Below are 18,681 nucleotides of genomic sequence, written 5' to 3'. Positions count from 1 at the left end.
TAAATCTGTAGAATGCTGCTTTCTTGGCTAAGACCGCTTACATCTACCTCTGTTTTTGTTGCGCCGATTTCTAACTAGGACTCGTTTTCATTTCAGTGGTCTCTGCAGTGGATAGCCCTTCATCAGCAGATCAGTAGCAGTGGTAAGCATGCGGAGTTCATGGTATGATACCATGTGCGTATACAAATCGCCTCTCATATTTTCAGGAAAGGAAGGCTAACAGCTCCTGCTGCCCACAATGTTGAGCTATATTTCCGCAGAAACGACGCTGATAACATTGGGGTGACAGCGACTAAAACAGTAGTAGGAGCAACACTTGTCAGGAAAACGGTCAGCATCGTGAACAGAAGCATACAAAATCCTGGCGTTATTTCACTCTGTACGCGACGTTCAGCAGACCTTTGCGCTCCGTTGAAATGATTAAGGAAGTGGTCAAGTCTCGTTGATGAGGTTGACTTATGATCAAGCAAAGAGGTAACCGAACAACATGATGAAATATTATGCTGTTTTTTTAGAATACGGCCCATCAGTAAAAGCATTATTCTCCGCATTCGACGAAAACAGCTGCCCGGTTTGCGCAGAAAAATAATACGTGGCATTCTCATCAAAAACACCTTCACTTCTCGTTAGTAAGCGCCTTCATTTAATGCTTCGCGTTAGGCATTTTGTTTTGACTCCAGCAGAGAACGTTCCGTCCGTGACCCCACGCACAGTTCAAGCATATATATATATATATATATATATATATATATATATATATATATATATATATATATATATATATATATAGAGAGAGAGAGAGAGAGAGAGAGAGAGAGAGAGAAGAAAGCCAACGTACCCCTAGGACATCTCCTTCGAAGGCGCAACTGCACTCCTCTTCGTCGACGCACGTGTTGTAGTCTAACCAGCGGCTGGACCCCTCGCAACCTGAGTTGGGCCGGCAGCCTGGTACGCACCAGTCGTTTCCGAGACACTTGCCGTCCCTCACTAGCGCGCGCAGGAACAGGTTGCATGTCTGGTTGCACTGGTAGGCGCAGTCACTGTACGTGGTCCCCGCGGGACAGATTGCTGTACGGAAGAGAAAAGGTGCGAGGCCCTACAATTACGCGGAATGGGTGCCTGAAAACACACTTTGTGCGTGTAGAATAACTAGAAGTGTGAATCTGTTGAGTCCGTTCCCGTCAGCACACTCTACGCCTTGTGACAAGTAGATGATAACGATCTGACGTTCGATGACAACGTGTGCGGGCAACGGTCTCTGATAATAACAAGGGCATGATGAGCCGCAATAGTAGCTTTGGCAGGGGCGTAGACAGAAAGTACTTTAGGCGAGAAAATGAACAGTGGGGACAGTACACAACTAATACGTGAGAAGGTTCAAGAGGTGTGGAACACTGTTCCATTCATATGTGGAACCACGTTTGGGAGGCTGGGACGGACTTCATGCCTGCTTCCCTTCTTCCTCGCTACACCTCTTGCTCCGCCTGCTAATGAGACGAAAGGGCAAGGAGGATGTTCTTTCGACACTGTGACGTTACTGCTGCAACATTTCTCTCGCTTTATTTTACATCTATCTGTTTATCCACTTGCACTTTTGTGCAACAGTGTTTTTCTGTTTATGCCCCTCTCCCTTCATAAGCTTTATTCGCGCTCACTCTAATACTTTTAATAAAAGAAAAAAGAAATCCCTGGGCTGGCTTCTATCAACTAGGAGACAGTGGACAAGGTATGTATTGTAAACTACGAATATTTCCGCCTTCTTTCAATGCAATCTGAGCAGTGTTCAACAAAAGACGGATCGACATTTTTGTCAGCGTTTCCCTGGTGGTAGAGCATCCGCCTCGCATTCGAGCGGTGCTGGGTTCGACCCTCATGCCATCGTGTGCCCACCGGTTTCCTAATTTGTGCAGGATCTCTCGGGGCTTGGTGCTCGGCTCTTCTGGGGTGAAATCCTTGCAAAAAGGGCCTTTGGACAACTTCGCCCCCCCCCCCCCCCCCCCCCCCCCCCCCCACTACGGATAATCTATCCTCAAAGGCCCGACATCAGCCTTGTGCGGTAAAGCCCATTGTGACCCTTTCTCTTCACAGAAGTTGAGGCCAAAGACTCACTTCCCGAAAATTTCACCCCAGATAATCCGATCACCAGCCCAGGGGAAATATTGTACCCATTGTATCATGGGCGGGTACCGGGCAGCACTCAGGATTGAACCCCCAGTTACGGCATGCGAAGCGGATGCTCAAACTAACGGGCTTCTCAGATGCCCTCGGCACATTTTCAAGAGAACAGAGGAACCTGGAAATGAGCGGGGAAAAAGTAAACGTGCTGGGCATGTGTTGCCTTGTGTTTACACTCCCCCCCCCCCCCTTTCCCTCTGCCCTGCAAGGGTGCCTATGTGTTGTCAGCGCTGAATAGGAATGGGAAAAACCACTTCAGACAGTCGCAAGCATGTGACGTTTGCAGGCGCACTCTCAACAAGGCCGCAGGTCAAGAATTCTTTTTACATCCTCGTCTGTGCAGCCAGTTTTGCGCATGTAGAGGCACAGGCATCAAAATTTTCACTTCATATTAATTTCGATTCCCTTTCTTACGCAGCGATGTAGGTAAGAAAGATATGTTTACATCCTTGGCCACAGGTTCGAACTATATGAGTTTTAAAAAATGTGATGTTTTTCTAGTAAAAAAATAAAGTCGACCTGGAGCTTTCGTAATTGAGCGCTGCTAAACCTCTACACATAATATGCGCTCTAAAACACGAAATGTTCCACAGACATTGGACTCAGGCACTTTAGAGGGTTTCAGTTAAAGTTTAAACGCTAGAAAAACAAATACAAAACAAAAATAAGCGTAGGAGATTGGAAGTTGGAAGCATGCATTGACTCACCGTGCCCGGGAACCGTCACAGTCAGACCAAAACTCTTGGTTGTTCCTGCAATACGCATGCATTCAAACTTCAGCGCAGAGTAGATTGAGTGTATTATTAATTGATTCGTTGGTTAACTGCTTGACTTACTGCTCAATTTATTTATTTACCTATTTATATTCACGTGAAAAAGCTGTGGGCTAAGTGTGCAGAGTTATTGCTGTTTTTTCGAAAAGAGCCTGCAAACCTCAGCACGATAACTCAACCCTACACCACGTGTGTCCCTGATACACTAAACACTATATTATACTGTTCAAAGGCAGTCTTGAAATGTTTAGCTGTTAATTATATTCAGACGAAGTCCATCGTCTCAACTTGTGTTTTGCAATGCGCAATTTGCTTAATTCTATAGTGTTAGAAAACCAATACATGCGCTACGAAATGAGGATTGTTTCATATTACTAACATTGTAATGGTGTGATTTTACTCCTAGAAATATAAAGAAAATCTTTTTGTGTGTGCGCGCATGTCCACCTGGATGCGTGGAAAATTATTAACGGATTTCCTTTTCCCATAAGCAATTAATACGAGCTCGCCATTACGTGTCAATGATACGTCAGGGCAACGCACAAAAGCTGCTGTAAAAAAGGTGTATTTTTATATTCTCTCCTTTTTTTTCAAGGAAAGAAAACATCATTTAGCCTCAACAACAACACTGTATTAAAATGAGTGTAAAGAACTTTTTCCGTTCTTTTAAATGGAAGACTTTAATTTGGGGACGGTGTTGAAAATCGAGGCGAGCGCGTTCAGTACTTTGTTCCGAAATACATCCGTTAAAACACAGAGTAACGGAAGGGGTCGAGGGGAGGGGGGCGAGGGCTAGGAATTGGTGCTACGTGTTTCCTGTGGCCAATTTCGCGTTAATACAATGCTTTCTTTCATAACACCATTTTTCTTCGGTTGATTTCTTCGGGAATTTGTTTCGTTTAGTATTTACCATATTTGCGAAGCCAAGTTACAATCAACATCCTCGGTTTTCAACACCAGTGATGAGCCAAAAAAAAAGTAGTGCTGCGATATTCTTCTGTGAGTTGTCTGTTCAACTGTCGATCGCTCGAATTTAGATAAGACTCTTTCCGCCTGTATGTGTGATTTTCCGCTGTTTGCTTGGTTGAAAACGCAGAAAGTTTTTTAAGATACTCTTAAAACTCAGCCTCATTTCTTTTGTCACGCAAAAGAGTTTTACACAAAAATGCTGTTTAGCAAAGTTTTGTAGCTTCCTGCTGTTTTCTTATTCGTTTTGCCTTTTAAAAAAAAGCAAGAACTAGACATTGTTGTACACCCGCTGATTTATATTCCTAGTCGTATTAGCATTACGGAAAAGCAGGAACACTAAACCCAGTGAAGTGAAATGTTCACCTGTTTCAGACGAACCAGCCGTCGTGGATGCGTATGTGTATGTAGGGGGAGCTGTAGCAGAGGGGGAAAAAAAGAATAATTATGCGGAAATACCAAGTATGAGACACTTTCGCTTTGTGTCTGAGCTTTAATTACGTTACTAGACGTACCATTGCTGAGACGTCGCTAACAAAGTGACATTTTTGTTTTCACATGACGGAAATCAAGCTTTTTAGATCACTTGGTGACGACTATGCAAACTCTGGCCTGTCAAAACTCTTTGTACACGAATGAAATGTTAACAAGAAGGAACAAAACAAGAGGATTAACTAGAATATAGCACCCGGCTTTCTACCTTACGTTGGCAGCTGACGAAGGCAAAACATAAGTGCGAGAAGATGGGGGAAACGTGGACTCAACAGATAAGCAAGAAAACAAGAAAAGAAACAGAAAACAGCTATTTTTCTTTACAGACATCACGCTCACTGAGCGGCGTGTGTTGTTCTGGCCAAGTAGTAGTATCCTAACGTTAGGAGTAAACCTGGTCACAAATAGAGTGCGAGGTCACTGTCGGCATATGGATGTAAGGTTTGCCTGCTGTGCTCACCAGTAGACGGCACCTCGACAGTGGGTAGAGTGTGTTCGTAGCGTGGCTCTCGTGCCGTTTCTTCAGTTTGACCTGTATTTGAAACAAAGTCTTTGCTTTGGGTGTGCTAGCGTCACGGAGGAAGCTTTTGGATAATGACAGGTACCTAGAAAGCGCACCTGTTATTGACGGCGACGTTTCCCCTGGATATGATGGCGTGGATGATTCCACATCTGCGGTAGTTGAAGCACTTCCAGTTTCCGTAGTACTTGGCGTTTCTTGTGTCGACGTCTTGAAGCCTTTTGATGATAAAAAGGTAAATCTGTATAAATACGATGCCTGCATCGATATCTTTCAAGTGATGAATGGGAGTGGTACGGTTTGCTATACATTTATTGGGGAAATAGGTTGTGTTAATATTTTTTTACACAGCCAATATGCAACAATTAAAAAAAATGTAGCAAAACGTGTCTAATGCCGCGTGCAAGCGCGCGTAAAAATTACGTTTACATACGTTTCAATTTTTTCTTGCGCCACTTACGATCGGTAATGTTAGTACGCAAAATAACAGTAGTCTTTTCTAAACCTGACATATTTAAAAGTCAGTCCAAAAGATTTATTATTTCTAGTACTTTAAAATGCATTCGCAAATTAAAGTTTACAGAAACCACCCAATGTGGCCAACTTATTCAACAGATGGTTCATATTTAGTGTTCCTCCTTGCCTCATTGGACACAACACTTCTTGTAGAGCAAATGCGCAAAAATTCAAATATTTTGAGCATTCCACTCGTTCTCGCTTTTTTTCTACAGATGAATCTCCTTGCGTAACACCTTCGTATTTTAGAGACGAAGTAGTTTTCTCTAGCTATTGCTCAGCCCATTAGTTGTCACTAACGTATACCAAACCAAGCATCACTATGCCCTGTCTTTGCGAGCTGTCTAATTCGTTGGCACTAGACAGGAGTTTGAAGCCGGTTCGCTCATCATAATCGTAATCATCATCAACCCTCCTTACATTCACTCCAGGACAAAGACCCCTTCCATATATATTTAGCTAGTCATGCCGGTTAAACACAGACCATCGATTTTAAGTCCAAATCTACTAAGAAATCAACACTTAAAGCTTCGCGCTGTGGTGCTCTGTTGTGAAACTTTGGTATACTAAAAAAGTAGCCTCACCACGCTCCTAACACTCGAGAACAAGGCTTAGTCTCCGTCGAATGCACTGTGAGGTTTGTTAACAACAACAACAGAAACAACGACAAAAAAAGAATACCTTCGACTTATTTGCAAACACTCGCATTCTTTCTGAACTTTTCAGTTTGTGTTGTGAAAGCTTGAGCTGTAAAGCGGCGCTGCCTTCGCATTGGCGAATAGCAGTAGAAAAAAGGAAACCTTTGAAAAATGGCGGCACGCACCAGGACCGAAGGTATGCTGTGCGTTAAAAAGAATGCCACAGTAGCGCCGTGTTATTTTTCATATTCAAGAAATTCACAAACACTGATTTACAAGAATTAAAACAATATACTGAGGCTACGGCAGCACTCGCTTTTCATTCCTAATCTGTGAGCGCATAATCCCAATTAGTTTCAACTATCAGAGCTTCCTTCGCGTGGCGTGATTATACAAGAAATTCCAGAGACGTAGTCGAGGGCCGGACGCGCTACTCCTTGGCCACCGCTAGAACAGGTCATAGAGGCTGAAAAAATCCTGTTAAAAATTGTTTACAGTGTACTAAATTCAGTCGCTCACGAATGAGGTGCTTTGAGAGGTAAGGTTTTCTTGACGGTACAAATCAGTTATTGTTTATAACTGAAGCCTTATTGTCTCCCTATAAGATCAGTTGGGCTAAAAAAAAAATTAATTCTCGGTCCGTTGAAACAAAAGTATTCGACGCACCTGTGAAAAATCTGGTCGCTTTCGTCCAGAAGGATGTGGAAGCAGTTTCTTCGATTCCTGCACCCAAACGAGACATTGAAACTTCACAGTGACACAACTCCGCCATGCATATTTTATGGCGCCTTGCGGCCAAAATAGTCTACAGAACGGACAGCAAACTGTTTAAGAAAAGCGCCGACGTCAGTTTCGAGTGAGAAAGGGGGTAAGTAGGGCGGTGAAGATGCAGTCTTCCTTATTTTTGTGCTTTAAAAATAATGCAAGGAAATAGATGCGCGGAAGACACGCTGACAGGGATGGGTGAGCAACAGCAGAAAAACGAGCAGCAGGCTTGGTTGAATTAAGTTACCCGGTAAACCTGAGCGAGAAAAAATTCCCACACAAGGTGCGCAAACGCTGGTTTTATCTTTGCATCTCTCCTTTTCTGTGGATAAGTTAGAACAACTGCGAAACAGTCGTGCTCCCATCAGCTCGCATTACGAAGCCCCCCGCCTATAACCCAATAGTTTCCTCACCGAAAAAAAAAACCCATTGCGGACACTTTTTGTCGTCTCCTGCGAATCAAAAAAGACAACGAAAGAATGCCTGTTGCAATTTCTTGACGTGAAGTTCCTTAAAACACGCCGAGGAAGATAGCAAAATTTCAGATTTCCGAGCCGGCTTCGAACCCTGTAGCCGCAAGCTCGGGTAATTTAGCGTTCCTCAGAACTTTAACAAGTGCTGCTTAAGCGTTCCTGCGGTTAGGTGTGCATTGACCAGCAGACTGCAGAAGAAATAGGCTACGAGGCGGTTTCGTTCTTGAGCGGTACATTTTGGAGCATTGCAATCCCGGCGAGCGACCTGACAGCCACGTTTCTTTACATATATTTGTTTCGCATTAAAAATGGTGTTCTTGACCTTGTTTCATGCTCATCTTAACAAATTTGTTTCCTCCAAGCTTATGGCATGAGAAGTGGTTGTATTACTGTTAACTAATTGCTTAATGAGACAGACCGCAAAAAAAACTCAAATCCTGCATAAGGTCCCCAAACACAAACACACGAACACAACGCAAACATATGGGGATATGTAATCAAGGGCAAGAGATAATAAATTCGTTTTACGCAGCACACCTGTTCGCTCAACGAGAATTATAAATCCGACTTAGAACCCGACCTTCTTCTCAAAGCATATACCTAACTCTGGATATGCTCCAAACTATACACAAAGAAAAAGAATCTTGCCTGTTGTAGATGCCGCTGTGGCTGGACCCTCTGGTTCGGTATCCACTGCATGATAAAAAAAAATGCCGCCGACGTTAGCAAATGAACCACGAATCGCCGCTTCAGTTAAGGGAAGAAGGACTTCTAAAACAGATTCGTTCTGCATTTAGTTTAATCTTGGGCTCATTGCCTTCAAAATTCTGCTGAGGACTATTCCTTAACTACAATGAGAACGGACTCATTTCTGTAGTCAACAACCCTATTTGCATGCAGTAATCGTGAGAAGAAACGAGAATGCACACTGCACACTCGACAATAAGTTCGGGCAAACTTGAAAACGGTGTACGCACAGTTTAATAGAAATGCCCATGCTGGTCACTGCTACATAGCGAGCATGCATCTATACCGACGCGATATCCTTCAGAGTCGATAGTGCCCGCGATTATACTTGGAAACCAAGCGTTCCATTCCCATTCCATGACTACCAAATCCATTCGCGCCATTCCCATTTTCATTCGGCTCTTTTAGGCACAGCTAAGATTACATGCGGCGCTGTGTACGTTCATGCGCCCTTCCAGGGACCCCAGTTTCCCGAGGAAGACTCGTATCAACGGCCGCGACCTCGCCGCCGCAATCTGGCTAAGGAAAGAGGTATTGCAGGCGCTCACTTAAAAGCTTGCTCACCTGTCTCGGGCAGTCTAGTAGATGCCGTTGACGGCACATACGTGGTTTTCTTCTCTCCGTCTCCGGGCTCAGCTGAAAACATTATAATGTCTATATCTAATGATTGTATGTAATAAATATAATTCGATGTGAACCTACACTGTTTCAAATGCTGCGAACACCGATTTGAACAAACATATATAGGTGTTGAGAAAAACGAAGAAAACAAATTCTCTCACTGTAACTTTCTCTGCGGACAACTGCTTACGAAACTTAGCAGATCACCTAACTAGCAAATTAACAGTAGCAGAAAAGCCGGATAAAATTTACGTAGTTTTCAGCACTGAAGCGTTCTCCATTTGTCTATAATCCTGACCAGCCCAGACCCCGCATATCATGTGGTCATGAGAGCTTTCAATGCTACTAGGATTAGTACAATCTGTCGACCAGTTCACGGGCTACAAATACTGACACTATATTTATCACTGAACTGTGGGAGCACCTCCCAACACCTGCTCATGGAACTCAGGAGAGTTGAGATACGAGGCTCTCGCACGCTCTTCCAACATTTCAAAAACGAGTTCCACGAGAGGGGTGAAAAAGTTTATGTACAACCTGTCTGGAGGGGATACTAAAAATTTATAAATTTTGCTTAATAAAGTAATAATAATAATAATAATAATAATAATAATAATAATAATAATAATAATAATAATAATAATAATAATAATAATAATAATAATAATAATAATTGAATAATGAAATTGAAATTTGGAACTGCGCCAAAAAAATGTCGATTCATTCAACCTTTCTCGACATATTCGCCGCTAATGTCAGTGTCTTTATGTGATGTATTTATTTTTCATAACACGCTTCGAAATCACGCCTTTAACCCAAGCAGCGCAAGTAATTGGCCCAACATTGGAGCCGTATTGGCAAAGGCCGGCCCTGAAAAGGAGCAGGATGGGATCATCCTCTTGCAATATTGGGCCGATGGCCTGTGCTGCTTGGGAAAACTCTTGCAGTTCACATTTTCTGGAGGCAATCACCCCATTTCGGGTAATTTACAGTTTTCTACGGAGCAAGGACTCTCACATATCACAAGAAGAAAGATCCGGTAAATAATCGGTGGCTTGAGCAGTTTGCTGCGAGAGGTTCCGTGCTTAAAATTCGTCTTCTTGTTTCTAAAAGTAGGGGAGTATCTCATGATGGATGCTTAAGTCTGACGTTTTTTGGACGTAAAACTTTTAACACGGTTGTCCTCGCGTGAACTTCTCGGGGACAGCAACATTGGCGTTGCTGGTTGGTGATCGAGGGCTCATCATTTGTGCTATCAAAATATCCGTTTTAGAATCACTAAGATGGATAGAAACAGAAGGAGGGAAATGCAGGGAGGTTAACCAGGCCATGCACAGTAGGCTACCCTACACGTGGGGAGGGAAATATAGGGAAATGAGGGGAAGAAAAAGCGGCAACGAAATGAGTTTTTCACGTGTCCATCGACCACTGTGACAAGGAGACGGAGGGCGCACACCACTCTAAAACAATGGTCCTAGGTGAATCCTCATTGCCAAGATTCTGTTTAAGCTCGAGAAGTCCCTGGGTGGAACTGGGGCCTCATTTACAATGATTGCTCAGCATGATCGTTTTTTGCTCGTTCCAGAAGTTCTAGCACCAGCTACACACTCTAACCAGAAAGGAGTATAAAAAGAGTAAACTGTCCTGTAGCGCACTCCCTTTTAAAAAGTGAGTGTGCTAGAGGACGCTTTACGTCTTTTTTACTCCCACATAAGCGTATGAGTTTTTACAGTGCACTTTTGTTTATATTCCTATAGTGTGCATCATTATTAGGAAAAGCACTGTGAAGCAATTATACCTCTAAAACAACGTAGAAACGTCATTCTAAAGCTTGAATAGACAAGAAACTCATGCAGCAAATCGTACTGCCAAAGTCCATGAACTTTTGGATCTCCTCCTCTCGTATGCCGCAGCTATAGTGCATGGCCCTCTGGGCAAAGCAACTTGGTGCGCTGGCTTACCTGGCCCTGGACAAGCGCAGAACAGCCGCACCTCGTAGTCCTTGCACTCGGTCACTTGGAACTTGTTGTAGCAGCGGAAGCCAATTCTTGTGTCGCACGACAACGAACCCTGGCCGCTTTGCGTCCAGTCTTCGACAGTGGACTTGACGCGACACTCGATCTTCTCCACGTCCGGTGGAGCGCATGTGCCGTATCGATCCTACGCGAAACCAACCGAGGATTCGAAGCCGAACCTGATACATCGCCAGAACAGATTGAACTCGCATCTCCTGAACGCCCCGCCATGTGCATCTTAGTTCGGTTATGCCTCTCAAGCAGGACGCACGAGTCAGCCATGCCCAACGATTCTGTACAAAAGCATTTTTGAACGGGAAGGAGTTTATGAACTCAATTTTGTTATATGTTGTAACATTTCGCTACAGCAATCGATATATCCGCACATCACCCGTCTGCAGGCTTGCACTTCTTTGCTATTAACGTTTTTGATATCGTCAAAAACGTTCCTCATTGTTTTTCTAAAGGTAGTATTCACTGCTCGATGCGAGCGATGGAAACACTTTAAAAGATTTTACTGCGCATCGAAAGAATGGACCATTACCTTCAATATTTACACAACAGTACCTTATATTTTTTCAATATTCAAATTTTTTTTTTCCGGGAACGTTGGGCATGGCGATATTACCAAGGTTCGACGTACCTCTGAACATGCGGTTGTAATTAACGTGCATTTTCGTCAGTATCGACAGAACCATGCCACTTTTTGGGCGACCGTAGCCACAAGATAGAGGTTCTCTAACTGAATTCGTGAAGTTGATTGCACGTCTTCGTGTGCATATGTGGCAAGGTCAGGAAATTTTCTGTAATAACATTCGCCGAGGTTGAGCCATAACCGGCATGAATCAAGGTCAATGTGATGGGTACCGAACTCACGATACACGGGCGCTTTTTTATTTTGCATTTCTCTTTTTTTTCAGAAATGCGGCCACAGGGGTTGAGATCGAGCTCACGATATCATGCTCACCAAGAGAGCGCTGTGGTCTTTAAGCCAACGAGGCCAGCCTGTTTCTTTTTAAATTCTTGTTTTTATATGAAATGTCTCAAAATATGCAGGTGTGGCAATAATCTGAACAACTCGGTAACTTCATCGTTTAATGCTGCCAACGAACATGTACACGATGCGCTTTACCCATTTTGTAGAACTTGGCTAGCAGCAACGCACAAGTTACATCATCATCATGAGTACGCCAACAGCAGGACAAAAACCTCTCAAATATCTTTCCAATTAACCTTGTCACGTGCCAGCTGCGGCTACCTTATCCCCGCAAACTTCTTTATCTCATCTGCCCACCTAACTTTCTTCCGCCCCTTGAGACGCTTTCCTCCTCTTGGAATCCAGTCAGTTACCATTAACGACCATCGGAACATTATCTTGCCTTCGCAATACAAGCTCTCCACAAGCCTATTTATTCTTCCTGATCTCGACTAGGATGTCATTAACTTGCACTTATTCCCTGACCCACTCTGAACTCTTCCTGTCTGTTAACATTACACCTATCATTTTCATTTCCATAGCTGGCACGCATTTTTTTTTTCATTGAGGTACATGAAGCCGCTTATCGATTACCACCAGTTTAAGCCTTCTATAAGTAATTGTGCACGCTGAACCAATTTGTTTTTCTTGTTCTCATAAGTCTCAACGTGTACTGTACAAACAGCATAATAAGAATGGCTCCGCAGCTTCAAAAAACGGGACCCTTCTAGGGCTTTAAACCTTTGACGCGTTTCGTGAGCTTGGAGCACAGTGGGCGTTGCCTGCGACCAACCTTGAGCTCCTCCAGAATCTCGAAATCTCCAATGTCTTCTGTGGAAGTTCTGGGGTCGTCGCCGTCCATCCATTCGGTCCATCCACATGGACGAGGGCCTTCGTCTCTGGGAAGCGGCCGCTCGGTGGTCACCGCAAGGCTTGTAGAGGTCGGCGGCTCTACGATGGGCGTGCCACTTTCTCTTGGAGCTGTAGAAATAACAGCCACGGTAAGAGCGCGGAAAGAAAACTCACTTAGAGCCACATTGTAGCGTTTAGCAGTAAATGCCTGGAGTGAGGAGAAGTTTGAAAAGCACGACACTTCTTAGATAATCAATGGTGTGAACGAACTGGCCGTGACGCCCCGTCCACCCCACGAAGTGCTTGGCTGCATTCGGAGGAGCTGGACAACCATTGAGCGTTGGCTGAGAAAAAGAACCATGTCCCAGGGCCTTAATCTGGCTCCTTAATATTGTTTTTCGGACTGACCCACTCAAAAGTTCAAAGCCCATTGAACTACAGAAGTACCGTCAACCTGCTAAGTTTACGAAGGGTATCAACATCTAAGGTGTCCAGGTATTACCCTGCCCAAAATCAAGTGCAAGGCGGTGAACGTCAGCAGTGAGACGTTTCTTCGAAACTGTAATCACGTAGCTTCTTCGTATAACGATTATGCTCATACAACCCTTCCTCCCCCCCCCCCCCCGCACAAACACACACACGCATGCACACAGGCACACATATCCACAACGCTTTCATCGCACATTAACCAAAGGGCTGTCTCTTTTTTTTCTTCTTCCGGAAGATGGGGGTGGGGCACTCACCGCAGACGCAAAAGACGCGTATCTTGTAGTTGTGGCATGTCCTTCCCTCTTGGTCGTTGTTGAAGCACAGCAGTCCCTTCTCCTTGAGGCACGTGACGCCTCTATCTCCGGACTCTGTCCAGTCGATCAGTTCACCGGTCTCGTTATGAACAGCCTTGCACTCGATGGCTTTCATTTCGTCGACGCGGCACGCCCTGTGGGTAAATGTGAGACGAATATTTGTTCTGGTAGTAAGCGAAAAAAAAACTAGCAGAGTTTTAGCGCTTGTTAAATCTAGTGGTACGAGCGAAAGCTCTGTTAAGCATGGTTTGGCGCCGAAGTCGGTGCGGCGCACGCCTCATCCATGGTAAGACTCAGCAGTTGTTTTACCCCCCTCAAGTCACGTGGTACAGCAGCGGCAATGCTCCGAGCGAGCGCAGCTGCGGTGCCACTCCACAGCGAGCGACGTGGTGTGACGTCACTTGCCGCACCTCCGCCAAGCCGGCTCAAGGACAAACGCACACCAACTTCACCTTGGGAGTTGTAGTGTGAAGAGTAGAGCTTTCGCTCTAAAATTTTATTGCAACGCTGAATTTGCGAGGCTGTCTGAATCAGCATGTTCTGGCAACGCGCTAGTTCGCTCCAGATCAACGTTGAAGCGGCAGTGTTGGTAAAATGGAGACAAAGCAGATTTATCTTGCATGAAGTCCGGCCTGCAGTCCCATTGCGATCGGCAAATGGGTGGTGTCATTTAGCTACGCTTCGCGAATGATGAAAACACATCAGCTAATCGCCGCCGCGGCGGCTAAGTGGTTATGGCGCTCGGCTGCTGACCCGGAAGACGAGGATTAGATACCGGCCGCGGCGGTTGAATTTCGGTGGAGGCGAAATTCTATATGCCCGTGTACTTTGCGATGTCAGTGCACGTTAAAGAACCCCAGGTGGTCAGAATTTCAGCAGCCCTCCACTACGGCACCCCTCATAGCTTGAGTCGCTTGGGGACGTTAAACTCCCATAAACCAAACCAAACATGAGCTAATCGAGCATCAAGTTCTCCTTCCTACTAGACACTTCGCGAAGCTATTCTAACTTATGAATGCTTGAGATATTTTTCACAGCGCAAGCTGGTACATTTGTTTCACGACGAAATAAATCCAGCAGTTCTTGTGAGGCTTTTTAACGATGAAAGGTTCACAAAGAGCTACGAAGCTGCGAAGTGAAGCCGTTTGGCGCCACTGTGCAGATGCCCGCAGCTGTAGTGTGTTACCTTTTTTCCAACGAGCTGACAAACTCGAAATCTCCCTCTTCCGTGTTGGGGCTGTCGGTGTCAACGTACGGGGACCATCCGGGGTAGCATGTCGGGCCGGGAATTGGAGGGACTCCTCCCGGCACGGTGTTGAATGCGGGTTCTGCAAACGGCGTGCGATGTGATGCGTCTATTTGGAGCATCCTATATAAACGTGCTGTTATACTGTAAGGTTAATTGTTCACTGGAGCTAAAAATTCAGCCAAAATAATTTATTACGTCAAATATATTGTTATAAAATAGGACACAAATTACACAAATTCATAGTGAACATAATTTTTCTCGCAGGAGCACCTGTGTGGGAAGATAAATATGGCCTGCCCACTAGACCAAGCAAATATTAAATTACCTCTAACCTGATATCAACCACGGAGGTTTGTGGGAAGTAACGCAGAATGCCAGAAGGCTGTGGTAAAAGGCAATGAAGAAAGGAAAATGAACATGTGGATGGCATAGGACGCGGTGAGGGGGAGGGGGGAGGGGCGTGCTGTTTGTGAGTAACTTTATCTGATTTATTACTGTTTTCATACGGTAAGCGCGGCCTTGCCCACTGATTCGGCAATAGGCAAGTTGTACCCATAACTCGCCGCTGTGTTCAGCAAAGTGCGTAGACGCGGATGCCTCTAATGCATCATGACTTGGTGTATCAGCCTTGGCTCACTAGTTTTATTAACTGTGCCACATTTTGAGAAATTTACCAGGATTGTGCAAAAAATCCTGTGAAGCGACCCCACTTTGCGGGAAAATTATTTGTTTCGGATTGAGGTTTGGTTCTAGAAAATGCTTGCAGGATACAGGAGAATGCTTGCACTTCTGGCAACTGTCTAATATTTGGAGGCTACGTAGTTGTTTGGCAATTCATGCACTGTTGAAGGATATAGCGCCGAGACTTTCTGCTGATTTGCAGTCTACGAAGCTTTTCAGGAGACGCGACTGCGTAAACGTTCCCAGGCATGTTACTCCTGATTACGTTTTTCTTTGCCTGTCAGCAAGAGCCAATTTTGGAGAGGTCATTGTTATGAATAGCTTGCTGACAACGATCGAATGCAAGTGGCCATTGTTAAGGCAGAGCATAAAGTCAAGCTTAATTTCAATCCAAAACATTATATTGCCACATATACATTCGAAAATCAGAGTGTGCCTCACACGCAACAGGTAAACAAGAAGACAGTCAGAAATAACAAGGTACCCATTTCATGAAATTATTCGTTGCCATTTCTTGTCACACTAAATTAGAAAACGGTTTGTTCTGAGGGACCGCATTCTTAATTATCACTGGTTTTTACGCCGAATCTTATCCAGCTCCTGTTTGTGGCTGTGTCTTACCCCTGCCAAGCCAGTGTCCTGTCACAGGAGCTCGATTTGTGTCGGTTGCGTCATAGCCCGCGCGCGGCCCGTCCGGCAAGGACGCATGAGAACCCCGTTTTGCACAGCCTGTGACGGACGTGAAGTCCTCGTCCACGTTGTTTTTAAATATCTAATTTCGGCGTAGAAGCGCGTCCAGTTTTTGCGGTAATGTGGTCTACTTTGTGTTTTTTTTTCACGCTACTAAGGAAAAACCTCTGGTCCTAAATGCTTGTGGGCACCCTCGGATCCTAGAGTAGCAGCCTTTCTTGAACTTATAATCCGAACTTTATCGCCACAAACTGGTAGAGCTTATATGGACCGGTTTTCTTAAGCGTTCAACATGCCGTTTCGCTATTTTTGTTTTGTTTTCACGTTACAATTTGTTTTTATGCTTGCCTTCTTTCTTCCTAAATATCCGTTCCTATGTACTCTCACTCTCATTTTCCTTCAGGCAGGCTAGGAAGTGTCTCTTCTGCTGGCAGGTGTCAACCTGCCTTTTCCCACTTCCCTTATCATCTTCCGTTCCACTTCTCTGGTGAAATTTATGTACTAGTAATAATAATTGGGAGACTGCAGTGGTGTCTGTGGCGATGATGATAACACTGGGTACGCGCACTGAATTTTCGCCATGGTGACGGTAGCTGCCATTTTGTGGCTATTAACAAGACGGTGTCACCAAACAGTTTCTTTTGCCACCCAGAAGCGCTGAGGTATAGCAACTTCACCAGAAATCGTCCTCACCTGTAGTGAAATATGTGGTCGTCGTTTCAACCAACGGCCTGCCTTCGGTGGTGAATCCACCAGTGACGTCGAACGTTTGACCTGCGTAATGCATTCATACATGAGTCGACGGAATGTTCACTCGTCTTCAATCGTATATCATCCTCGAAGACCGCGATCATGCTGAAAGCAGAACTAGATAAAATAACTGGCTTTTAAGTGTATTAAGTAATCTAAGCAAAGGTTTGCAGTCACCTGTAGTGACATAACTCGTCTCTTCCGTCGTCGAAGGCCTTCCTTCAGTGGCAAATGGAGATGTGGTGTCGATTCTCGTGTGATCTGCCAAGAGGTCAGAATCATATTTGGAATTTTATTAGTGACATTGTGGGTGGTTACAAATATCGATTGATTGGTGGTCCCCAAGTTACACAAAGTTAGCTTTGTTCAGCCCTGTGCTGAACACCGTACTCAGCTGAGCTTACTTGGTTGCGCTGTTCAATTTCGCATGCGTCACTTCACGCAGCATCGCTGCTTATACAAAAATACAAAATTTATAGTCACCTGTAGTGACATACGAATCTGTCGTTTCTGTCGAAGGCTCGCCTTCGGTGGCAAATGGAGTAGTGACGTCCACCTCCACGTGACCTATAGCAGTTGTAACAATAAGCGTCAATATCAGTAAGGCTCCTAAAATTTCTTTGAGAGCGTCGACTCCATCAGACTAATGATGGGCGTTCTAAAAATTTCCCCGTCGATACGTATTTCCATAGACGCAATCGCATGAGTAGCGTGTGTTAACCTCACTGCTTATTTTGCTAATTTTGTCATGTACAAGTGAGAACCGTAGGTTTCATCTTACATGTTGAACAACTATAGTGTTCCGTGGCGGCTTTTTTAGCAAAAAAATCAATAACTTTAAGTGCTCCCAGCATCTTCTACTCATTCAGTCTCCGGTGCGCTTCGTTCAGTCATAATAAGAAAAAAACGCGCATTTTTGAAGCAGTAGTTTCCATAGACAGCTCCGGATGAAATCAGCTGACACGGGTGTTATGTTGACAGCAGCATTCTCCAGTTGGTTTCGCTCCATCACTAGACGACCACCCCAATGTTGTAACGTCCGTCGCAACGCTACCTTTAAAGCGTGCTCACGGGCAAACAACTGTGCTTAACAGCCTCTTGCACGGCAGTGGTCGTTTCTTAGTTCATCACCTTATAAAATACAAAATATCGTAAAGGACTGTCACCTGTTGTGAACGATGTTTCTGTCTCCCCTGATGATCCGCCTTCAGTGACGAATGGCACTGTAACGTGAACCTCCGTATGATCTGTAAAAGTTGGCCGATAATATATATTGAAAACTTTCAAAAGACGGAAACAACTTGGCTAAGAGAAACGAGTGAAATAGAGGCCGAGAGGTAAACTGAGGCTGCCTACAGTGTGTTTCATTTTGATGTCTGTCCTCTTATTGTGATAGTGAAAAGTTTAGGGAAGGGCTGGTCATCTACATCGCCTAATGATTTGATTGAGCCTGATGACATATTCAGTCTGCGTTAAAATAAGTCGTTTGAAGAATATAGACTCCGTCAAGAATGCTAACGAGCCCTTGCAAGTCGTGGAGGTAGCCATCGCAGCCATCAGCGACGTAAGCGATGTATCATAAACAGCGGCTTCCATCAGAACTCTTACATTCCTTCGTCAGCATCTTCTTACTTCGCTGACTCCCGAAACAAAACTTGAAACACGTGCGAAGATATGGACTACAGAGAGGAAAGAAGCTCAGCGCGTCCTTCACACTTCTTCATCATCGACAACAACCATATTAACAAGGCTTTTAGGCGAATAACGTTTGCAAAAATTGTTCATCACCTGTGATGTAGCTCGGTGTGCTCGTTTCCGCTGATGGTTCAGTTTCCGTAGCGAACGGAGGGGTGGAGGTTAACTCTGCGTAGTAAGCAACACGTCAGTTGCTAGTGATGTTACTAACATCAAGTGCCAATTTGTAACAACTGTATGCGCTATTATTTTTTTCTTTGTGCCAGATCAGATCAGCCATTTTG

The 18,681-nt window shown here is 44.6% G+C and overlaps 1 protein-coding gene across 1 annotated transcript in view; it reads right to left on the bottom strand.

Moving 5' to 3' along the window:
• The window catches only part of LOC144125529 (hemocytin-like), a 95,968-nt gene that overhangs the window by 49,564 nt on the left and 27,723 nt on the right, over positions 1–18,681 (bottom strand). The window contains exons 25-41 of the mRNA XM_077659012.1: positions 18,491–18,565; positions 17,869–17,949; positions 17,186–17,269; positions 16,880–16,963; positions 16,646–16,726; positions 14,519–14,660; positions 13,273–13,466; positions 12,471–12,658; positions 10,648–10,846; positions 8,630–8,701; positions 7,967–8,011; positions 6,747–6,803; positions 5,025–5,144; positions 4,867–4,938; positions 4,281–4,331; positions 2,883–2,927; positions 839–1,068 (exon numbers count right to left, since the gene is read on the bottom strand). Coding sequence (XP_077515138.1) covers positions 839–1,068; positions 2,883–2,927; positions 4,281–4,331; positions 4,867–4,938; positions 5,025–5,144; positions 6,747–6,803; positions 7,967–8,011; positions 8,630–8,701; positions 10,648–10,846; positions 12,471–12,658; positions 13,273–13,466; positions 14,519–14,660; positions 16,646–16,726; positions 16,880–16,963; positions 17,186–17,269; positions 17,869–17,949; positions 18,491–18,565 — 1,820 coding nt within the window. The remainder of the gene's footprint in view (positions 1–838; positions 1,069–2,882; positions 2,928–4,280; positions 4,332–4,866; positions 4,939–5,024; positions 5,145–6,746; positions 6,804–7,966; positions 8,012–8,629; positions 8,702–10,647; positions 10,847–12,470; positions 12,659–13,272; positions 13,467–14,518; positions 14,661–16,645; positions 16,727–16,879; positions 16,964–17,185; positions 17,270–17,868; positions 17,950–18,490; positions 18,566–18,681) is intronic.

Source organism: Amblyomma americanum, chromosome 3, assembly GCF_052857255.1.
Source record: "Amblyomma americanum isolate KBUSLIRL-KWMA chromosome 3, ASM5285725v1, whole genome shotgun sequence".
In the NCBI taxonomy this organism is placed as follows: Eukaryota; Metazoa; Arthropoda; class Arachnida; order Ixodida; family Ixodidae; genus Amblyomma; species Amblyomma americanum.
This window is presented reverse-complemented; position numbering and strand designations above follow the sequence as displayed.